Source organism: Bombina bombina, chromosome 7 (genome assembly GCF_027579735.1).
Source record: "Bombina bombina isolate aBomBom1 chromosome 7, aBomBom1.pri, whole genome shotgun sequence".
NCBI classification, from domain to species: Eukaryota; Metazoa; Chordata; class Amphibia; order Anura; family Bombinatoridae; genus Bombina; species Bombina bombina.
Genome location: NC_069505.1, coordinates 281670271 through 281691489, shown reverse-complemented (window position 1 = coordinate 281691489; position 21219 = coordinate 281670271). Strand labels below are relative to the sequence as shown.

The 21219-nt window shown below is 37.7% G+C and overlaps 1 protein-coding gene across 1 annotated transcript; it reads left to right on the top strand.

The window, feature by feature from the left end:
• Positions 1–2511: 2511 nt before the first annotated feature.
• LRRN1 (leucine rich repeat neuronal 1) lies at positions 2512–19068 on the top strand. Its single transcript, XM_053688969.1, has 2 exons — positions 2512–2778; positions 15507–19068. Exon 2 carries the CDS (start codon positions 15614–15616, stop codon positions 17768–17770), a length of 2157 nt encoding a protein of 718 aa, XP_053544944.1. The 5' UTR covers positions 2512–2778; positions 15507–15613; the 3' UTR covers positions 17771–19068.
• Positions 19069–21219: the final 2151 nt, after the last annotated feature.

Here is a 21219-nt window from a genome sequence, read left to right as displayed (position 1 = left end):
CATACACACAAACATACATACACACACAAACATAAACATACATACACACACATAAACATACATACACACAAACATACATACACACACAAACATAAACATACATACACACACACATAAACATACATACACACAAACATTCATACACACGCAATCATAAACATACATACACACACAAACATAAACATGCATACACACACAAACATAAACATACATACACACACAAACATAAACATACATACACACACACATAAACATACATACACACAAACACAAACATACATACACACACACATAAACATACATACACACAAACATAAACATACATACACACACAAACATAAACATACATACACACACACATAAACATACAAACATACATACACACACAAACATACATACACACACACAGACACAAACATAAATACCGTCACACACACTGCTCATCTAGTATGTATTTTTAATTCAGTGTCTCTCCCGCTGTAGTCTCGTTCTGTCACTCTCCCTCTATAGCCTCGTTCTGTCACTCTCCCTCTGTAGTCTCGTTCTGTCACTCTCCCTCTATGGCCTCGTTCTGTCCCTCTCCCCCTGGTGTCTGTGTGCTTTCTCAGTCAGGCTACACTTTTCTATTTTGATGTTTCTCCCTGGTTTTATCTCTCATTCTCTCTCCCCTAATGTCTCATTCTCTTGCTTGTGTGTCTCTTATTCTCTCTCCCTAATGTCTCATTCTCTTGCTTGTGTGTCTCTTATTCTCTCTCCCTAATGTCTCATTCTCTTGCTTGTGTCTCTCTCATTCTCTCCCCTAGTGTCTCTCTCATTCTCTCCCCCTAATGTCTCTATCATTCTCTTGCTTGTGTCTCTCTCATTCTCTCCCACTAATGTCTCATTCTCTTGCTTGTGTCTCTCTCATTCTCACCCACTAATGTCTCATTCTCTTGCTTGTGTCTCTCTCATTCTCTCCCCTAGTGTCTCTCTCATTCTCTCCCCCTAATGTCTCTATCATTCTCTTGCTTGTGTCTCTCTCATTCTCTCCCACTAATGTCTCATTCTCTTGCTTGTGTCTCTCTCATTCTCACCCACTAATGTCTCATTCTCTTGCTTGTGTCTCTCTCATTCTCTCCCCCAATGTCGCATTCTCTTGTTTGTGTCTCTCTCATTCTCTCCCACTAATGTCTCATTCTCTTGTTTGTGTCTCTATCATTCTCTCCCACTAATGTCTCATTCCCTTGTTTGTGTCTCTCTCATTCTCTCCCACTAATGTCTCATTCTCTTGCTTGTGTGTCTCTTATTCTCTCTCCCTAGTGTCTCATTCTCTTGCTTGTGTCTCTCTCATTCTCTCCCCCTAATGTCTCATTCTCTTGCTTGTGTCTCTCTCATTCTCTCCCCTAGTGTCTCTCTCATTCTCTCCCCCTAATGTCTCTCTCATTCTATTGCTTGTGTCTCTCTCATTCTCTCCACTTAATGTCTCATTCTCTTGCTTGTGTCTCTCTCATTCTCTCCCACTAATGTCTCATTCTCTTGCTTGCGTCTCTCTCATTCTCTCCCCCAATGTTGCATTCTCTTGTTTGTGTCTCTCTGATTCTCTCCCCCTAATGTCTCATTCTCTTGCTTGTGTGTCTCTTATTCTCTCTCCCTAGTGTCTCATTCTCTTGCTTGTGTCTCTCTCATTCTCTCCCACTAATGTCTCATTCTCTTGCTTGCGTCTCTCTCATTCTCTCCCCCTAATGTTGCATTCTCTTGTTTGTGTCTCTCTCATTCTCTCCCCCTAATGTCTCATTCTCTTGCTTGTGTGTCTCTTATTCTCTCTCCCTAGTGTCTCATTCTCTTGTTTGTGTCTCTCTCATTCTCTCCCACTAATGTCTCATTCTCTTGCTTGTGTCTCTATCATTCTCTCCCACTAATGTCTCATTCTCTTGCTTGTGTCTCTCTCATTCTCTCCCCCTAATGTCTCATTCTCTTGTTTGTGTCTCTCTCATTCTCTCCCACTAATGTCTCATTCTCTTGCTTGTGTCTCTCTCATTCTCTCCCCCAATGTCTCATTCTCTTGCTTGTGTCTCTCTCATTCTCTCCCCCAATGTCGCATTCTCTTGTTTGTGTCTCTCTCATTCTCTCCCCCTAATGTCTCATTCTCTTGCTTGTGTCTCTCTCATTCTCTCCCCCTAATGTCTCATTCTCTTGCTTGTGTCTCTCTCATTCTCTCCGCCTAATGTCTCATTCTCTTGCTTGTGTCTCTCTCATTCTCTCCGCCTAATGTCTCATTCTCTTGCTTGTGTCTCTCTCATTCTCTCCCCCAATGTCGCATTCTCTTGCTTGTGTCTCTCTCATTCTCTCCCCCAATGTCGCATTCTCTTGCTTGAGTCTCTCTCATTCTCTCCCCTAATGTCTCCCTCATTCTCTCCCCCTAATGTCTCTCTCATTCTCTTGCTTGTGTCTCTCTCATTCACTCTCCCCTGGTGTCTGTCTTTCTCTGCATCTTCCCAGCTTGTCTACTCCTCCCCCTCCCAGTCACACATGCCCATACCTCCCCCCATCTATTGTTCCTGGTGCAGATGGAGCTCCCAGCAGCAGCCAATCACGACTCACCGATCAGCTGACCTATTCTGGATTTACCCCAGGGTAGGACAAAAAAGGCTCAGTTCAAGAGAAGGAGAGGTTGAGGGGTACAGGGGAGTAGGACACAGAGATAGGGGGTGAGGGTGCACAGGCAGGGGGTTTGCAGACACACGAGGAGGGTACAGAGCAAAAGTGCTGCATGAGCAGAGAAGAAAACTGGAAACATTGGTAAGTGCTTTATTCTGCTGAGCTTTCAATGAATCTAATAATATGCTAGAGTAGTACACTGGTGTATATACTGCTAGAGTAGTACAGTGGTGTATATATCTAGAGAGGGTCCTTTATATTCACTTTGCACTTAGTGTACATACTACACACTAACATTGTTCTGGTCATCGTGTTCTATACATAGAGTGCATGGTACTGTACACACCCTGACCATATGTTGTTTATGTAGATTATTTATGTCATCCTGAGCATTATCTTTTTTAAATACCACGAGTTTCCAGAGTATTGTGTACTGATTACATACCCTGAGCATGTTATGAGATGTGCATATGCTCTGATCATATGCTCAGTGTAGTATTGTGTACATATTATATACCCTGATCATGTTGTGAGATGTGTATATACTCTGATCATATGCTCAGTGTAGTATTGTGTACATATTATACCCTGATCATATTGTGAGATGTGTATACACTCTGATCATATGCTCAGTGTAGTATTGTGTACATATTATACCCTGATCATATTGTGAGATGTGTATACACTCTGATCATATGCTCAGTGTAGTATTGTGTACATATTATACCCTGATCATATTGTGAGATGTGTATACACTCTGATCATATGCTCAGTGTAGTATTGTGTACATATTATACCCTGATCATGTTGTGAGATGTGTATATACTCTGATCATATGCTCAGTGTAGTATTGTGTACATATTATATACCCTGATCATGTTGTGAGATGTGTATATACTCTGATCATATGCTCAGTGTAGTATTGTGTACATATTATACCCTGATCATATTGTGAGATGTGTATACACTCTGATCATATGCTCAGTGTAGTATTGTGTACATATTATATACCCTGATCATATTGTGAGATGTGTATACACTCTGATCATATGCTCAGTGTAGTATTGTGTACATATTATACCCTGATCATGTTGTGAGATGTGTATATACTCTGATCATATGCTCAGTGTAGTATTGTGTACATATTATATACCCTGATCATGTTGTGAGATGTGTATATACTCTGATCATATGCTCAGTGTAGTATTGTGTACATATTATATACCCTGAGCCTGTTGTGAGATGTGTATATACCCTGATCATATGCTCAGTGTAGTATTGTGTACATATTATATACCCTGAGCATGTTGTGAGATGTGTATATACCCTGATCATATGCTCAGTGTAGTATTGAGTACATATTATGCTCTAAGCCTTGAGCGGTCAGCGTCCTGAGGTTTGTGATGTAAACATACAGTGCATAGGCAGAGAACTGTGTACACAATAAGCATTGTGTTGTGCATATGCAGTGTGTATGCAGTTTTGTAGGCATTCTAACTATTGTGCTGTGTTTATAAAGTTTGTGTGCAGACTGATCACTGTGATACATATCTATATGTGTGTGTGTGTATGTGTGTCTGTGTGTGTGTGTGTATGTGTGTGTGTCTGTGTGTGTGTTCTGTGCTTTGTCAGAGCATTTACCGACTGAATTCAGTTATTTGCTAATTTACACCTATGTTAAGATAATGCTACTAAAGTGAACAGTAAGATTTGTATTGATAGATGTGTTCCTTAAATGCACCCACTTTTCCATAAACACATGCACTGCAGAGCAAACACACTTTTTAGAACTGTGGGTAAGAAAGTATGACATTGACAGCCATTCTACAATAGTAGAATTAAGTAACTATGACAGAAAGAGGTTTTTGTCCTTGAAAACGACACTGTCCTTTCAGAGATGGCAATAGTGTATATGCACCATGACTCGTGGGTACTCTGTATGTAAAGTTTGTGCATGTATAATTTGTTTAAATCCTGAGGTTTATGTTGAATATATTTTTATCAATCTATATCTATCATCTATCTATCATCTATCTATCTATCTATCTATCTATCTATCCTTAGCTTGTGCTATATTTTTATAATGTGTTAATGCAGAATATTCTATTTCTACATTATATACTATTTAGTGTACATCTTGGGTGTTAAATACTTGTGTATGTCAAGCATTGTTATGCAGTATGTATGTGCTGTGTGCCTACTGAGCAATGTTTAAAAGATATGAATGTACTGTGTTTATGCTGAGTGAGTGTATACACTATGCTTGCTGAGTAATGTGAATGTATTGTGTTTATGCTGAGTGAGTGTATACACTATGCTTGCTGAGTAATGTGAATGTACTGTGTTTATGCTGAGTGAGTGTATACACTATGCGTGCTGAGTAATGTGAATGTATTGTGTTTATGCTGAGTTTATGCTGAGTGAATGTATACACTATGCTTGCTGAGAAATAAGAGTATTACATTTACTAGCTTCTGTATATTTTAATCATATTTTCTAAGCCTATGTGAATAACTAGATACATACTGTGCTTCTCTTGAATACATTGTAAACTAAATGTACATTGTGACCAATTAAAAGTAATTTGCTCATTCTGAGTGCTGAGTACATACCGTAAACATGCTGATCAGTGTGTATATATTGTGTACATAGTGATCACTGTGTATATATTGTGTGCATGCTGAATAATGTGTACATATTGTGTACTTGCTTTGCACTGTGTATATATTGTATACATGCTGAGCATTGTGTGTACATATTGTGTTCTTTCTATGCACTGTATATATATTGTGTACATGCTGAGCACTGTGTATATATTGTATACATGCTGAGCATTGTGTGTACATATTGTGTACTTGCTATGCACTGTATATATTGTGTACATGCTTAGCATTGTGTGTACATATTGTGTACTTGCTATGCACTGCGTATATATTGTATACATGCTGAGCATTGTGTGTACATATTGTGTACTTGCTATGCACTGTATATATATTGTGTACATGCTGAGCACTGTGTATATATTGTATACATGCTGAGCTATGTGTGTACATATTGTGTACTTGCTATGCACTGCGTATATATTGTATACATCCTGAGCATTGTGTGTACATATTGTGTACTTGCTATGCACTGTATATAAATTGTATACATGCTGAGCATTGTGTGTACATATTGTGTACTTGCTATGCACCGTGTATAAATTGTATACATGCTGACCATTGTGTACATATTGTGTACTTGCTATGCACTGTGTATATATTGTATACATGCTGAGCTATGTGTGTACATATTGTGTACTTGCTATGCACTGTGTATAAATTGTATACATGCTGACCATTGTGTACATATTGTGTACTTGCTATGCACTGTGTATATATTGAATACATGCTGAGCATTGTGTGCATGCTGAATAATGTGTACATATTGTGTACTTGCTATGCACTGTGTATATATTGTATACATGCTGAGCTATGTGTGTACATATTGTGTGCTTGCTATGCACTGTGTATAAATTGTATACATGCTGAGCTATGTGTGTACATATTGTGTACTTGCTATGCACTGTGTATAAATTGTATACATGCTGAGCTATGTGTGTACATATTGTGTACTTGCTATGCACTGTGTATATATTGTATACATGCTGAGCTATGTGTGTACATATTGTGTACTTGCTATGCACTGTGTGTATATATTGTATACATGCTGAGCTATGTGTGTACATATTGTGTACTTGCTATGCACTGTGTATATATTGTATACATGCTGAGCTATGTGTGTAAATATTGTGTACTTGCTATGCACTGCGTATATATTGTATACATGCTGAGCTATGTGTGTACATATTGTGTACTTGCTATGCACTGTGTATATATTGTATACATGCTGAGCATTGTGTGCATGCTGAATAATGTGTACATATTGTGTACTTGCTATGCACTGTGTACATATTGTATACATGCTGAGCTATGTGTGTACATATTGTATACATGCTATGCCCAGATAGAACCTACGCTGTGTATGCTGATTACTGTATATATACTGTGTACATGCTGAGCACTGTGTTTATTATTAGAGTATTCTAAGCATTAAGATTATACTGAATGCATGCTGAGCACTGTGTATATATTGTGTATGTGCTGACCATTGTGCATATAATGCAAACAATGTGTAAATAATATGTGCAAGTTCAGCAATGTGTACATATTGTGTACATGCTGAGTACAGTGTATATATTGTATACATGCTGAGCGCTGTGTATTAAGTACATACATTCTGAGTACAGAGTATATATTATGTGCATTGTGAGCACTGTGTATTACGTACATTCTGAGTACAGTGTATATATTGTGTGCATTGTGAGCGCTGTGTATTAAGTACATTCTGAGTACAGTGTATATATTGTGTGCATTGTGAGCACTGTGTATTAAGAACATTCTGAGTACAGTGTATATATTGTGTGCATTGTGAGCACTGTGTATTAAGTACATTCTGAGTACAGTGTATATATTGTGTGCATTGTGAGCACTGTGTATTAAGTACATTCTGAGTACAGTGTATATATTGTGTGCATTGTGAGCACTGTGTATTAAGTACATTCTGAGTACAGTGTATATATTGTGTTTATTGTGAGCACTGTGTATTAAGTACATTCTGAGTACAGTGTATATATTGTGTGCATTGTGAGCACTGTGTATTAAGTACATTCTGAGTACAGTGTATATATTGTGTGCATTGTGAGCACTGTGTATTAAGTACATTCTGAGTACAGTGTATATGTTGTGTGCATTGTGAGCACTGTGTATTAAGTACATTCTGAGTACAGTGTATATGTTGTGTGCATTGTGAGCACTTTGTATTAAGTACATTCTGAGTACAGTGTATATATTGTGTGCATTGTGAGCACTGTGTATTAAGTACATTCTGAGTACAGTGTATATGTTGTGTGCATTGTGAGCACTTTGTATTAAGTACATTCTGAGTACAGTGTATATATTGTGTGCATTGTGAGCACTGTGTATTAAGTACATTCTGAGTACAGTGTATATATTGTGTGCATTGTGAGCACTGTGTATTACGTACATTCTGAGTACAGTGTATATATTGTGTGCATTGTGAGCACTATGGCCTCTATTTATCAAGCTGTCAACCGCAAATACGCTGGAATTCCGCAGCGTATTTGTGGCGAGCCTGATTCACCGTAGTTATCAAACCCTACAGACCGGCAAAAGTAGAATATAGTGACGTAACATACGATCCGCCGAACTCAGTCCGACACAGATCGATGGTTACGTCACTACAGATGTTCCGAACGCAAGTACGGCACAAGCTTACTACTTTTGCTTGTTATCAAAAAACTAGCAGGTACGCTCGGCACTATTCCGGCCCAGCGTACCTGGTTTTCAATCCGCCGCCCTGGAGGCAGCGGATGCCATAGGAATCAATGGGAGTCTGACAACAGCGAAAGTTCATGTTCGCTGCTGCCCAATATCCCATTGATTCCTATGGGAAATGTATACACCTAACACACTAACATGTATCCCGAGTTTAAACACCCCTAATCTAGCCCTCTACACCGCCACCACCTACAATATACTTATTAACCCCTAAACCGCGCTCCCGGACCCCGCCACAACTAAATATAATGTTTAACCCCTAAACCGCCGCTCCCGGACCCCGCCGCCACCTACATTAAATTTATTAATACCTAATCTGATCCCCCTACACCGTCGCCACCTTCATTAAATTTATTAACCCCTAATCTCCCGCCCCCAACGTCGCCACCACTATATTAAATGTATTAACCCCAAAACCTAAGTCTAACCCTAACCCCCCTAACTTAAATATAATTTAAATACATCTAAATAAAATTACTATCATGAAATAAATTATTCCTATTTAAAACTAAATACTTACCTATAAAATAAACCCTAAGCTAGCTACAATATAACTAATAGTTACATTGTATCTAGCTTAGGGTTTATTTTTATTTTCCAGGCAACTTTGTATTTATTTTAACTAGGTACAATAGTGATTAAATAGTTATTAACTATTTAATAACTACTTAGTTAAAATAAAGACAAAAGTACCTGTAAAATAAATCCTAACCTAAGTTACAATTACACCTAACACTACACTATCATTAAATTAATTCCCTAAATTAAAATAAATTAATTACAATTAAATAAAATTAACTAAAGTACAAAACCCCGCTAAATTACAGAAAATAATAAAATAATTACAAGAATTTTAAACTAATTACACCTAATCTAATCCCCCCTAATAAAATAAAAAGCCCCCCAAAATAATAAAAAGCCCTACCCTATACTAAATTACAAAAAGCCCTTAAAAGGGCTTTTTACAGGGCTTTACCCCAAAGCAATCAGCTCTTTTACCTGTAAAAAAAATACAATACCCCCCAACATTACAACCCACCACCCACACACCCAACCCTACTGTAAAACCCACCCAATCCCCCCTTAATAAAACCTAACACTACCCCCTTGAAGATCACCCTACCTTGAGACGTCTTCACCCAGCCGGGCAGAAGTTCTCCTCCAGACGGTCCGAAGTCTTCATCCAATCCGGACAGAAGAGGTCCTCCAGACGGGCAGAAGTCTTCATCCAGGCGGCATCTTCTATCTTCATCCATCCGGCGAGGAGCAGCTCCATCTTGTAGACATCTGACCCGGAGCATCCATCCAGACCGACGACTACCCGATGAATGAATATTCCTTTAAATGACGTCATCCAAGATGGCATCCCTTGAATTCCAATTGGCTGATCAGCCAATAGAATGTGAGCTCAATCCTATTGGCTGATTGTATCAGCCAATAGGATTGAACTTCAATAGGATTTTTTTTACCTTAATTCCGATTGGCTGATAGAATTCTATCAGCCAATCGGAATTCAAGGGACGCCATCTTGGATGACGTCATTTAAAGGAATATTCATTCGTCGGGTAGTCGTCGGTCTATATGGATGCTCTTCAAGATGGATCCGCTCCGGATGGATGAAGATAGAAGATGCCGCCTGGATGAAGACTTCTGCCCGTCTGGAGGTCCTCTTCTGCCCGGCTGGGTGAAGACGTCTCAAGGTAGGGTGATCTTCAAGGGGGTAGTGTTAGGTTTTATTAAGGGGGGATTGGGTGGGTTTTAGAGTAGGGTTGGGTGTGTGGGTGGTGGGTTTTAATGTTGGGGGGGTATTGTATTTTTTTTACAGGTAATAGAGCTGATTACTTTGGGGCAATGCCCCGCAAAAGACCCTTTTAAGGGCTATTTGTAATTTAGTGTAGGGTAGGGATTTTTTTTATTTTGGGGGGCTTTTTTATTTTATTAGGGGAATTAGATTAGGTGTAATTAGTTTAAAAAAACTTGTAATTATTTTATTATTTTCTGTAATTTAGTGTTTGTTTGTTTTTGTACTTTAGTTTATTTTATTTAATTGTAATTAATTTATTTTAATTTAGGGAATTAATTTAATGATAGTGTAGTGTTAGGTGTAATTGTAACTTAGGTTAGGATTTATTTTACATGTACTTTTGTATTTATTTTAGCTAGGTAGTTATTAAATAGTGAATAACTATTTAATAACGATTGTACCTAGTTAAAATAAATACAAAGCTGCCTGTAAAATAAAAATAAATCATAAAATAGCTACAATGTAACTATTAGTTATATTGTAGCTATCTTGGGGTTTATTTTATAGGTAAGTATTTAGTTTTAAATAGGAATAATTTATTTAATGATGCGGTTTAGGGGTTAAACACTTTATTAGAGTTGCGGTGGGCTCCAGGAGCGGCGGTTTAGGGGTTAATAACTTTATTTAGTTGTGGTGGGCTCCGGGAGCGGCGGTATAGGGGGTAAACAGTTTAGTTTAGTGTGGGTGCTTAGTGACAGTATACCAAGAAAGCTGCGAATAAGCCGAAGAGCAGCGAGATCGATGACAACAGTCCGCTGCTCATCGCTCCATACTTGGTGCGCGGCTTTTTGACAGCTTTCTTGCTAATTTTGGCAAACGTATTCAGGTCCGCGGCAGCGATGTTAGGCGAACTTAGGCGAGCGCATTGGTGCCGTCGAATGCAAGAAAGTCGACGGCTGGATAAGTAGGGGCCTATGTATTAAGTACATTCTGAATACAGTGTATATATTGTGTGAATGCTGAACACTGTGTATTAAGTACATTGTGAGTACAGTGTATATATTGTGTGCATTCTGAGCACTGTGTATTAAGTACATTCTGAGTACAGTGTATATGTTGTGTGCATTCTGAACACTGTGTATTAAGTACATTCTGAGTACAGTGTATATATTGTGTGCATTCTGATCTCTGTGTATTAAGTACATTCTGAGTACAGTGTATATATTGTGTGCATTCTGAGCACTGTGTATTAAGTACTTTCTGAGTACAGTGTATATATTGTGTGAATGCTGAACACTGTGTATTAAGTACATTCTAAGTACAGTGTATATATTGTGTGAATGCTGAACACTGTGTATTAAGTACATTCTAAGTACAGTGTATATATTGTGTGAATGCTGAGCACTGTGTATTAAGTACATTCTGAGTACAGTGTATATATTGTGTGAATGCTGAGCACTGTGTATTAAGTACATTCTGAGTACAGTGTATATATTGTGTGAATGATGCTGCTGAGATTAGTGTATGTAACGTGCATGCTGTGCAAAGTGTAAAAACAATAAATAAATGCTGAGCTCTGAGTATATGCATACTGAACAATGTGCAGATAATGAGCACATGCTGAGCACTGTATATAATGAACGCATGCTGAGAATTGGTATATACTCTATGCAGGCTGAGCACTGGTTTATACTGTAAAAAAGCAGAATTTAGCAGTGCTATACAACTAAATTATTTTATACAGTGTTCCCTGTGTGTATATTGTGTATATTTTTAATATCTTATAGAGTTTTTTGGCTTGTTGAGCAATTTGTGTGTATAGTTCTGCATTGTGAATTATGTTTATATATCATCTGACATTCTTAAGCAGTGTTTATATACTGTGTACATGCTTTATATTGTGTGTGTGTGCACTGATGGTAAAGAATGTGAATAATCGGTGCGCTTACTGAGTTTTCTGTATATGCAAAGCATAAAGCATTGTCTATATTCTGTGTGTATAAAAACTAGTGTGAGGATACCGAGTACTAGGTTACAAACTGTGTGTACAGTGTATGCCTTTTGTTTTATACAAGTTTATACTCACACACACATACACACTGTATGGAATCTCAGGCATATAACTATACTTATTTCTCCCTCACACATGTACGCACACAGATAGATAGATAGATAGATAGATAGGAAGAGATCACACTTTATAGTCATTACAAAGAAACCTATAAGCACCCAACAAATGCTACACAGTATATGTGTTTGTCTATGTTCACACAAGGCTGTGTTTATTTATCTGATCTTAGTTAGGTTGTAAGCTCTTGGGGCAAATCTGTATTTTATTCACTCTCTGCTCCTTTTTTACCTTAAAATCTCTGGATACCATGTGTTTGTGAATGTTTTACACAGATGCACACGAGTCCTGCCTAGGGCGTTACTGTAACCCTTACCCTATCCTATCGTTCTATGCCTCACAGGGTTAATATAAATGAGCTGTCAGTCCGTAACCCCAGCTGTCTTATGTCATGCTTCAGGCTCCATGTGGTGTCACAGCTGCCCCTCATTTGTGTATGAATAGTGAGGGGCAGAAGATGGACTAATGTCTTGTGTGTGACAAAAGCAACATCAGGTTGGGAGTGTGAGAAGGGAAATTACATATCGTTTTCTTCACTTGTAAAACCTGTGCTTTTTATCTTTGAACTATATTTGGGTAGTTTTGATAAACTCATTAAAAACATAGCGTTTTATAAATGTTTTAACATATCTAGCCTTAAAGGGACAGTCTACTTGAAAATTGTTATTGTTTAAAAAGATAGATAATGCCTTATTACCCAGTTTTGCATAACCAACACTTTGATATTAATATACTTTTTACCTATATAATCAGGTGTATCAAAGCCCCTACAGACTGCCCCTTATCTCAGTGCTTGTTATTAGCTTTTCACTGTCTTGCATTTTAGCCAATTAGTGATGGCTCTTGTGAGCCCATTGTCTCCACAGGAGTGAGCACAATGTTATCTATATGACACACTTGAACTAGCATTGTCTGGCTGTAGTGCAAGATTGCAAAAAGCTACAAAAATATAAAACTGATATAAGGGGCAACCCCACCCCCAGGGGTTTAGAAACAGGCAATCTTAGAGGTTATAAAGTATACTAAAGACCACTAAATACAGTAGAATTGCATAATTAGCAAGTGCAAAAAAAATTATCTCCCATTTTGCAGACCCCCGTGTCATGTGACAGACATCAGCCAATCACAGACTAATATACGTATACCCTGTGAGCTTCTGCACATGCTCAGTAGGATCTTGTTCACCAGAAAGTGTGATTATAAAAAGACTGCGCAACATTTGATAACGGAAGTAAAATTGGAAACTGTTTTAAAACTGCTGCTCTATCTGAAATATGAAATTTTATTTTGACTTGAGTGTCCCATTAATGTTGATTATGCAAAGCATGGGGGATGGGTAGTAAAGGCATTATCTATATTTTTAAATAAAAAATAAAAAAAGCAAGTAGACTGTCAACTTTAATTGTCTCACCTGATATTCTACCATTTTGTGTTATATATTTGCTGCTTGTCGTTTCTATCCTAGGATAAACAAATTGATAAACAAATTACATAAATGTAGAACTTACATTCCTCCAAATATTTATGTTTACTACTGAATGTTTCCACTGAACAAATATACTATTAGATTAAAGGGATACTAAACCCACATTTTTTTATTTAATGATTCAAATAGAGCATACAATTTTAAGGAACTTTCTAATTTACTCCTACTACCAATTTTTATTTGTTCTCTTGCTATCTTTATTTAAAAAGTAGGAATTTAAAGTTTAGGAGCTAGCCCATTTTAGGTTCAGCACCATGGATAGCGCTTGCTTATTGGTGGATACAGTTAGCAAACCAATAAGCAAGCATAACCCAGGTGCTCAACCAAAAATGGGCCGGTTATTAAGCTTTATATTCCTGCTTTTTAAATAAAGATAGCAAGAGAACAAAGAAAAATTGATAATAGGAGTAAATTAGAAATTTGCTGAAAATTGCTGCTCTTTCTAAATCATGAAAGAAAACATTTGGGTTTAGTGTCCCTTTAAGTTTATTAGTTTTAGTGTCCAACAAAAAAAAATAAAGCATACAAAACAGACATAATATTTTAATTCTGATTGTCATAGATATATGTATAAGTAAGTGTATCTTATTCATGTTAAAGGGATAGGGAATTAAAAATTAAACTTGCCTGATTCAGATAGAGTATGTCATTTAAGGCACTTTAAATTCACTTCTATTTTGTGCTTTGCTCTCTTGTTATCCCTTGTTGAAAAAGAATATGCACATATCCTGCACTAGTTGGAACTAGTTGCTGATTGGTACTTGTACACATTTGTCTCTTGTGATTGGCTAACTAGATGTGTTCAGATATCTGCCAGTTTGTGCAATGATGTTCCTTCAGCAATGGTTAACAAGAGAATGAAGCACATTTTATAATATAAGTAAATTGGAAAGTTGTTTAAAATTGTATGTTCAATCCGAATCGTGAAAGAAAATGTGTGGGTTTCCTGTCCCTTTAAATGTACCATTGAAATATATTTGTGTTAAATATTTTTTTCAATAATAATGACATTAACCATCAAATAGGACACATCCAATATTTTCCTATATGACCATATAAAATAACTACAAAGGGTTCACTGGATCATGTTTTAAAATAATATGATTGCCCCAGGTCAAAAGGTCTTAGTCATTGTCTGGAGATGTGTGTCATGGGCATGTGTGTCTTTGAAGTATGCTTGTGTTTGTGTTGAGATACATGTCAGTGAAGTATGTTAGTGAGACACACAACGAGGTGTTGGTGAGGTGTATGTTGTGTTTGTGGCTATGTATACATCAGTGATTTGTTTATATGTAAGTAGACATTGGCAAGGAGTGCATACATGTTTGTGCATGCCAGTAGTGTGCCTTTAATGAATATGGTTGTATGGAACAGTGTATGAACAGAATGTATCAGTAATGTTTGTGTCTGTGTATCAGTACGGTGTGTATATTACAATATTTGTGTGTCCACAAGGTGTGTGTGTTAATAGGAGAATGTCTAAATGAGTTAAAGGGAACACTTTGAGATAGTAATATAAAATGATAAAGTGTATATATAAAAAAACTTTGCATTATATTTTCAGTATTTATTTTGTCCCCTTTTCCTGTAATTTCATTCTGACAATTGTATGCTTTTCAGTCCCTGTTAGAAATGGAAGTACAGAACACTGTTATATTCCACACAGTCATTGGCAGCGCACTCTAGTGACCTATTTATAACTGTCCCTAATTTTCTGCAGCAGAGAAAGAAACCTAAGTTATAACATGGCAGCACTAAAATATTACACCTATTTTTCCAATATTTAAACAAATAAAAAATTAAAAAATCCATCTACATGTTATTCTCAGACTAATCTTTTCTTTGACTGCTACATTCTGTCTAGCATTTAGTTAGTGTTTAATGTCTCTTTAAGTATGTTTTGGTGTGTCAGTAAATTACGTATGAGTTAAAATATTGGTGTGTATATATAACAGTTGTCTCCAAAGCAAATATTAAGCCTTTTTTGCTGTAAAATGGGTTTTATACTTGAGTGAAATTCTTATATTCTCATATATCAGTTTGAGAAGCCGCTGAACACAAGCAGGTGGAGATTTCTGCACAACTAGAACTCATTTATCTTTTTTTTTCCAGGTGCTGCGGATCTTCATGACTAGACGTATAAAAGAAGGAGTGGAAAACAAATTAAAACAATCTTACAGCCCATTTCTTGTTGACCTGATTTAGCTGCAGAGCTGCACATGGCTTGTCTTAGTGTCCTCGTGTTGACCACCTGTCAGTTAATGTTTGGTCTTCTCACCAGCTCATTTACAGACTCTTCAGTTCTAAGTACTGAATGTCCTCCGCTGTGTGTCTGTGAGATACGGCCCTGGTTTACTCCTCAGTCAACCTACCGTGAAGCCACAACTGTGGACTGCAATGACTTACGTTTGACCAAGATCCCAGGAAACCTCTCAGTTGATACCCAGGTGCTTTTGCTCCAAAGCAACAACATTGGTAGGACCAATGGAGAGCTACAGAGGCTGGTTAATCTTACTGAACTTGATCTCTCCCAAAATAACTTCACATCCATTCAAGATGTTGGTCTATCTAATTTGAGTCAACTTACCACTCTGCACCTGGAGGAGAACCAGGTGTCTGAGATGACAGATTATTGCCTACAAGACCTGAACAATCTTCAAGAACTCTACATAAACCACAATCAGCTCAGTTCTATCTCACCCAGTGCCTTCTCTGGGCTGAAAAACCTACTCAGACTGCACCTTAATTCTAACAAGCTCCGTATTATTGACAGCCGCTGGTTTGAATCTACCCCCAATCTGGAGATCTTGATGATTGGAGAAAATCCAGTGATTGGTATCCTGGACTTCAATTTCCAGCCTCTCATTAATCTGCGAAGCCTTGTGCTGGCAGGCATGTATCTTAGTGATATCCCAGGAAATGCATTTTTGGGCTTAGATAATTTAGAAAGTCTCTCTTTCTATGATAACAAATTGGTCCATGTTCCCCACCAGGCCCTACAGAAATTGCCCAACTTAAAATTCCTGGACCTTAATAAGAACCCAATCAGAAAGGTCCAGGAAGGAGATTTCAAAAACATGCTGCGGTTGAAAGAGCTGGGCATAAATAACATGGCAGAGCTGGTGTCTTTGGATCGGTATGCCTTGGACAATCTCCCTGAATTAACCAAGTTAGAAGCAACTAATAACCCTAAGCTTTCTTATATACATAGATCTACCTTCCGAAATGTGCCTACCCTTGAAAGTCTGATGCTAAATAACAATGCACTAAATGCTGTCTACAGAGGAACTGTGGAGTCTCTACCCAACCTACGTGAAATCAGTGTCCACAGCAACCCACTGCGGTGTGACTGTGTTCTACATTGGATGGGCTCCAACCAAACCACCATCCGCTTTATGGAGCCACTGTCCATGTTCTGTGCATTACCTCCTGAATATCGGGGGCAGCCAGTCAAGGAGGCTCTTGCACAAGACCCTGCAGGGGAGCAATGTCTACCGATGATCTCCCATGATTCATTTCCCACTCATCTCAATCTAGACTTGGGGATGACCGTTTCCCTTGATTGTAGGGCAATGGCTGAACCAGAACCTGAAATCTATTGGGTAACTCCACTGGGGCATAAGGTGACCACAGATACACTCTCTGACAAGTACCACTTAAACACAATGGGAACATTGCAGATCTCCAATGTGCAGGTGGAGGACTCTGGGCGTTACACATGTGTAGCCCAGAATTCAGAAGGAGCAGATACTCGAGTTGCCACGCTAAGAGTAAATGGAACCTTAATGGATGGTACACAGGCTCTTAGACTGTATGTCCAGCAGACTGAATCTAGTTCTGTCTTAGTGTCCTGGAAAGTCAGCTCCAACATTCTTGCATCCAACCTTAAGTGGTCATCAGCTACCATGAAGATTGATAATCCTCACATCACTTATACAGCCAGAGTGCCTGCTGATGTTCATGAGTACAACTTAACCCATCTCCAGCCAGCCACAGAATATGAAGTATGTCTGACAGTTTCTGGCCTTCACCAGCAAGCTCAGAGGGCCTGTCTTAATATCACCACTAAGGGCACATCATACTCACTGACTGTTACTGACCAAGAAACCAGTGCTGCTTTAGCTGCTGTTATGGGAACTCTCTTTGCCATCATAAGTTTTGCTTCTGTTGCTGTTTATGCCGCCAAAAGGTTCCAGAGAAAAAACTATCGTCATTCACTTAAGAAGTATATGCAAAAAACATCATCCATCCCTCTCAACGAGCTTTATCCACCTCTTATCAGCTTGTGGGAGGGAGAAAGTGAGAAGGAAAAAGAGGGGGCAGCAGAAGCTAAAACATCTCAAGTTGACACATCCAGGAGTTATTATATGTGGTAACTCATGAGCGTTTAAAGGACCGTAATCTCCTTATTTTCATATCATGGATTTAAAGTTCATGTTTTAAACATTAAAAAAAGTTCTATCTAATCAAAAATTAGTTATTTAAAGTATTCCAAAAATAAATCTATTGTGCAGGACATGCAATCCACAAAGGTGACCTCTGTATGATAGTTTATTTAATATTCTAGCTAAGCATCTTAATAAAGATATTGTGCCCCTTGTGGTAGGAAAGCTAATCTCCTTCTAAATAAATATTAAGAATTTAGACTGGATGCAGAAATCTACGTTTTCATACATTGCTAAGACAAGTCTGTGCCCCAGACAAGTATGTTTATATAGACTTTAGATCTTGTAGGAAACGTTCTAATGTTTAAAACATGCTATTTTAAAAACATGACAACAAACTAAGCATAATGTCTTTTTAACACAAAGACTGATAACTCTCTCCTTCTGCCCCACGTTTTCCTTCTCTCACTTCCTCCACTAATAAATCCCTTTATATTTCATCTCACTTGTTCTGCATAGACTTATCTACTCTGGGAGACGAGTACATTTGGCTTTGGTGTATAGACAGCAGAGAGATATTTTTGGACTGAATGCTTTTGGTTTAGTATAGCGTATCGCAGTTGTATTTAGGGTGGGTTTTTCTCCTGCTCTGACTTTCTTCCTTTTAGTAACTATTTTGAAAGGGCTGTTGTTATTGACACTGCAGCTTCTCCTATGAACACTTGTTGCATTAGCGTGAGCGAACCTTCAATGGCAGCGCCAGGAGTGCGTGAGGGATTCAGCACATGGGATATTCCTCCGCCAAACAAGTGAGCAAACTGTATCGTTGTATCAACTTCTTCTCTGGAATTTTCTGATAGGGAACATATGCCTGAACTTGTTTTGTAGTAGATGATGCTTCCTAGGAAAGCTTCTATAGCAATACAACCTATCTTTGACCTTGGGTGGGTCTCTGTAGTACTGACCCCAGGTTACCATGTGAGAGATAACATCTCATCACTCCTTAGATTTTAGTCTTTATTTACTTTTTTTTAATTGGTAACATTACAAGATGCTTAGAGATCTCAGGAAGGGACCACTAATTGTCCAGAGGATAAATGTCACTTCACTGTCACTGCATGTCACCTTCCTTTTAAAAGCACAATGTCAGTCTATCCTGCTGACAGTACAAACAATTTAGGACTAGTGTCTGAGTTGCACTCCTCACAATGACATCTAATAGGGTGTAGTGTCACTTTATTGTGAGCAAAATGCTGTTTTCTATAAGAATAAAATTGTGTTTTTCATAATTCTGTTGAGTGAGGACTTACTTCTTCCTGGAAAAGACAATTGTTTGCAGTTGTTTGTATGTGTGAATCTTCGTGCAAAATAGCAAAAATGGGGTGATAGTAAAAAGAAACACATTTTTCTATGATACCTACACAGGACTATGTTGTCCCTTATTGTTGATAGACTATGGTATGTTTCTAACACAATATTTACAGGATCAGACTCACAAAGGGTCCAGACCATCAGAGTTCCCATGAAAAATGTATTGTGTAATTATGCAGGATTTTTAAATTCTAAGCCATTCTAATCCTTCAGAAAACCCCCACCATAACCTACTTATCACAAGGTTAGAGTATGTCCTTTTTGCATTACTAGCTGTAGAACGCTATGGGCCAGTGTTGCGCAAGTCACGATAAGTAATATTGTGACCACGATATCTTGAGCGTATATTACAAGTTGAAAGTAACCACCTTCGCTCAAGGGCAAACCAATTTAGCGCGCTTCAAGTTTGCACGAGTGGAGACCAAGCGTAAAGTGTAAGAGTTAAAAAACGTGCACTAAACACAAATAAATACACTAAAATATTTTAGGTCACTTTGCATATACAGTATATATATATATATATATATATATATATATATATATATATATATATATATATATATGAATATATATGAATATATATATACATATATACGAAGTGACCTAAAATTAGAGGGGGCGCATATACTAGATATATAGAAAAGGAAAAATGTGTGAGCAAAGTGTAAATTATACACAATATACAACGTACAGATAAATATTATATACATACAACCCAATTGAGTTAAAGTCCCAGAATTAATGTAGTACACTCTTTTCCCAATGGATATCTTAACAAAGTCAGGAAAATAGTTGTGGCAGCCTCCTCCTCACAGAAATATCCAGATAAACTGCAGAATAAGAGAAAGAACAAAGGGGCGCCTCATGTGTAGATCCACCAAACAAATGTATAAGCAAGATGTTCAGAACAAGCCAAATGGGTACTCATATTTCATAGTAGCACCCTAATGGGCTGGTAGATGCAGGCTGATATATTTAAGGGCATATCATCTCACCCACTCCAGGAGTTCCCTGTATTCTACAAATGGGAAGATAGCACAGAAGCGCACTACATGTGCAGATCAACCAGAGTTTGAATGGCAAATATGTTGCAAGTGCCAAATGGATACTCACTTTTTGATCAAGCACACTTATGTGCCGTTAGATACAAACTGATATTTTACAAAGGGGGTATCAGTTCACCCACTCCAGGTTCTAATCAGGATACAAAAGCAGGAAAAAGCAAGTCTTGTGTTTGAGCCAATTATAAGTATACACAAGCGAGTAAGGTGCTACAAATACTAGAATACTTTACAAATTATTAGTGGCCAGTGGATTTATTAAAACCACAAAAAGTAAAAAACAATAAAGCAGAGTAAAAATTTACTAAGACGTATTAAGACTTTGTGTGCATACAAGAGCTTTACTCTGCTGTAAAACCATTTTTTAGACACTACCTGAGTATTTCTGCAGCATCAAAGACACTTATAAAAAGTCTCTGCTTCCTTTTTGACAAGTACTTACATATATTAATTTCTTTCCAACATACATGTCTCCAACTATTGTCTGCTTTTATGCAGAAACGTAAGTTGCAAGGAAGTGGACACTTTGGGGTAGATTGGAAACAATGGGACTTGTATCCGCTGCTTCATACATGGAGCCCTTTGGGTTGTTTCTCTAAAGCTCTCTGCTCAAATGAGATTATCTAAAATGATCCTGTAGAACTGCTAGATACCCCATTTGTTGCATTTATATTTTGTGCTTTGTATTTACTTCAGAGTTTAGGTTTTGACATTTATGTTCTTTTACATTTAAGCTTTCCACTTTCTATTTTGTGTTTTAATGCATTTACATTTTTTTATTGTAATTCTGTGATTTTTCTTTTCAATATATGATTATGCTTGAAAGTTTCTGTGCAACTTTAACAAATTAAGGTCATACGCTGTATATTTCTGGGTATCTTTTAGAAATTGCATTGCACTTTGTTTAATTCAATGTGAAATAAGCCTGATAGTGTCATAAATTAAAAGGGACATAGGAGTTCCCTGGGCTGGATAGGGGAGTTCCTGGAAATGTCTGAAGCGCTGTCT